At 47.4% G+C, this 3,795-nt stretch overlaps 1 protein-coding gene across 1 annotated transcript in view; it reads left to right on the top strand.

Moving 5' to 3' along the window:
* Positions 1-957: 957 nt before the first annotated feature.
* T265_12118 (hypothetical protein) overlaps positions 958-3,795 on the top strand; it is a gene marked incomplete at both ends in the record, with an annotated part of 9,638 nt that continues 6,800 nt past the window's right edge. The window contains 3 exons of the mRNA XM_009179116.1: positions 958-1,058; positions 1,158-1,636; positions 3,082-3,331. Coding sequence (XP_009177380.1) covers positions 1,197-1,636; positions 3,082-3,331 — 690 coding nt within the window. The remainder of the gene's footprint in view (positions 1,059-1,157; positions 1,637-3,081; positions 3,332-3,795) is intronic.

The following is a 3,795-nucleotide window of genomic DNA, read 5'->3' as shown; positions in this document are numbered from 1 at the left end:
TACAGCAGTGAGGGTGAGCAAAAGCACGGTAAGACAAATACATCTCTTCTATGTATTCCTTGACTTCTACCCCACCCGATTATGAATGCTCTTTCCGCACGTCCCAGTGCAGGGATTGACAGCACCGTTAACTTTGCACCACCCTTAGCGGCAAATTCTGCGTGTCATTATTTAGTAAGAGTCCCAAACACGAGGTTAAGTTTAAAACCATGAAAGGCAGTCTGCTTAGCTTCGTTAACCATCTGTACCTTGAAGAGAGCAGGATCACGGACTGCTCTTACTCATACACTAGATTCCATCTGTTTTGATGCACAGCGTCCGTCGTAAGCAACAGTCAAGGCTTAAGTTTAGTTTTTAGCCCTTAAAACCGAACTGCGTTGGTTCCAGCTACTACAGCTTCATTCACCGAGGATATGGAGAATAAGTGGACAAGAGTCACGAGTTGTATGTGCTAGTTCAGTCAGCTCCTTGACGTTTAATGGTTCTGTTTGTCCGGAATGACGGCTTGAAAGCTGCGCAGTGAAGGTTATAGATTTGGTGGAGCCATAATCCAGATGGAATGGAATGTACCTGAATTGACCGCCGATAGTTCACCCAATCCACATCTGGTTGTTCACTTCTGTTGACACAATGGCCACTGTGGCCAAGTAGACTGGATTACGGCAGTGTTCCTGTCTAGTGTTGCTATCGGTGGTGATGGTGATGAATACCGGGTTTGATACCGTGTGGAGTCATCGAGCAGGATTATCTCCGCTCGCGTTCAGCTGTAGCACCCTTCCGGTGCCTAGCTGCCATGCCACCCGAAGGAAGCACGAGGGCTGGGATACTGCCAGGTTGCCCAAGCCTAGACAGGGGAAGTCGAGTGGCGGAGGTCGGATTCGAACCGCGGACCTTCAGGTTAGTAATCCGCGCTCTAACCACTTCGGCCATCTCGCCCCCATATCCACAGGTTTTGGGGTTCAGACTCCTTCGATGTAATTTACACTACGAAATCGTCTTTGGCTTCCGCGCTTCTATTGGACATGAAGTCCTTTATGCAGGAAATTCACATCGACACAGTGAGTTCTGTTTTGTTGGTAAAAAATGCGAAATTCCGGGCCCATTGTCCCCTCATTCTTTGATATGCGTCTCTTTGATATGGTCTCTTTTCCTTTCAGCATCTACGATTTTCCCGTTTTATTTACTGCTGAACGGCCATGTCAAAGTCTGCTAGTGGGCGGTCGAAACGCAATGTTCTTAATTTGACCCTTCCGACCACCAGACTGCCGGATGAAGGTGAGGCGTCGTCGTCGGCTACTGCTGCTGCTGCTGCTGCCGCTACTGTGTCCGATATGATACCGAAGTCTCCTCCCTCACAGCCTTCCCAAGCCGGAGTACAAAATTCCAATCGGAACCATCCAGCTTCTCATTCAAGCGACTCTTCGAGCACTGCTGTAGTCGCTCCACCTATAATGCGCAACCGAATCAATCAGAACTCTACCTCCCCTTCAGGCCCTTCCAGGATCGCTACACAACATCATGTCAAAGTGGTGTCTCCCAGTCCGGTTTCCAGCCAGTCGGCCACTGGTGGCCGCTTCCAAGCCGCTAATCGCTATTCGAACCGAATTAGTACGGGACCCGTAGATGTGGCGGAGGTGTAAGTGATGATTTTTTCTTCCGGTATTTGCGATAAAATAATGGCCTTGTTTCTCTCCGTAAGCCTAGCATGTCTTGTACACAGTGCTATCACTTTTCTACAAGTTTATCCATTTCCCCCGGAATACTAGTGATCTCTTGGTTATGAGTGTACTGTGATGAAAATTGCTGTGATTGCAGTCTCTTTGTCATGGTACAGCCTTTTGCAACTGGCAGCCACTACTATGATCAAATTTTCGAAATGCGATGCCCACATGCTGTACAAAATGTAACTCCTGGGGATGCAGTTGAACTGCCGAATTCCTGCTTACTGGATGTGCCTCCTATTGACCGAGCTACCAAGGACACTCGCTGTCCGCAAAGTTTATGTCCCTTGACCTTATATCTGATTCGTCAAGCTTCTGCCTAATGAGACAACAGCTGATATCCGTCGGGACCATTAGTGAACAATTTGTGTGCAGACAGGACGTTGATGTCGTCAAAATACTCAAAAATCAGTAGCATGGACAAAAAACACTCATGGGAATGAGCTCCAGGTGGCCCAATGTTTAAGGCACGAACTTACTGACCCGAACGTCTGCGGTTCGTACCCGACCTCTACATCCCGACTGCTGCTGTCTAGGCTTGGACGACCTGGCAGTATCCAGGCGATCGAGCTTCTTTCGGATGGCATGTCACCTAGGCACCGAAAGGGCATCACAGCTGAACCATCATCATCATCCCCCAGATCCAGATTCCAATAGCCTATCTCCTACTCACTAATAGCACTAACAGATATGAACTACTGTTCCATGAGGTAGAGATGTGGCGAATCCGCTGCTGAGTTTAGGACACAAGGCTTTGTCTCGGTAGAGCACCCATCCTACAAGCATTGTCTCAAAGAAAGCCAAAGATGCCCTTCCTCCAAGTCTATTCGGGGGAGCGGGTTGCTTTGCATCATGGGGTGTCGTAGTTCTTGTTCACCTGACTTGACTTGGAAAACTGTGGAGAGGATGCTCATAGTGTGATTAATTGCATTTGGCACTTATGTTTCAGTACAGGTGCAGATCACTTCACTTGAGAGCTGGACTCCGGAATGATATTTCAACCCTTTGACTTAAGCTGAGAACTCAGAAGGCCAGTGTAAATGGCATGTTGTTTCTCAATATGTTTGTCCGTCTGTAGGCAGCGGACATACTTCGAGCTTTCGTGTCAAGTTCCATCCCAGACTGTGGGATTAACCCATGCTGAAAATCGAACCAACCAAACTAGCCTTTGCAACCAATTTAAACACACTGCTAACTTGAACGGGGAGCTCATTTGGCTCATCCTGAATGCACATAAATAAGCACACACGAGATATTTCCTTCCTTCCTGAAGGCGGACTAACAAGGTATCTAATTAGTAGTTAGTCGGTTTAGGGACTAATGTTGTTCCGTTCACTTTTGCCCACGATTTCCGCAACAGGTTACGCCAGTTGGAGGCACAAGATTTGGACGATTTACAACGCCGTCAACTGAGCGCGTTCGTCGCCGAGAAACAAAAAATCGGCGAACTGCGACCGGAGGATTTCGAGAAGATTCGTGAACTCGGTAAAGGTAACGGGGGTGTGGTCAGTCAGGTTCGCCACATCAAAACCGGACTGATCGTAGCCAAGAAGAACATCCACTTGGAAATAAAACCCAAAGTTCGAGCCCAGATTATTCGGGAATTGAAGGTACACACACCTGTTCGATTTACTTTTTTCCGTTTGCGACTGTTATTGAGTGAGACCTGTACGATGTTGGTCTGGGAATGCATGTAACATATCCGTTGTTTGTCACCTGTGCTGTGTCGCTCACGTCATTTGGGTTTCTGTATGGAATTCTGATGATTCCGGCATTCGACTTATGGCATAACAATAGTTTCCGGCTTTCAGATTACGTTTTCAAGTTTTATGGCCATTGCCCATAGAACACATATATCTTTACTGCAATAATGCCGGAGCTCAGATATCGATTTTACTTTCGGACTACCAGGTAACCATTGCATCGTTCTCCACCTACCGTCGTCATGTTGTTATGGTCGCAGGCTGACAAACAGTGTCGTGTTCTGAATGTCGTCATCACACACAAAAGTCTGTTGCGTCATAAAATTTTTTTTAAAAATCGTTCAGCTGTAGAACCCTTTCGGGGCCCAGCT

Source organism: Opisthorchis viverrini, assembly GCF_000715545.1.
Source record: "Opisthorchis viverrini unplaced genomic scaffold scaffold4381, whole genome shotgun sequence".
NCBI classification, from domain to species: Eukaryota; Metazoa; Platyhelminthes; class Trematoda; order Opisthorchiida; family Opisthorchiidae; genus Opisthorchis; species Opisthorchis viverrini.
The sequence above is the reverse complement of the archived record's forward strand: the minus strand, read 5'-3'. Positions and strand labels throughout refer to the sequence as shown.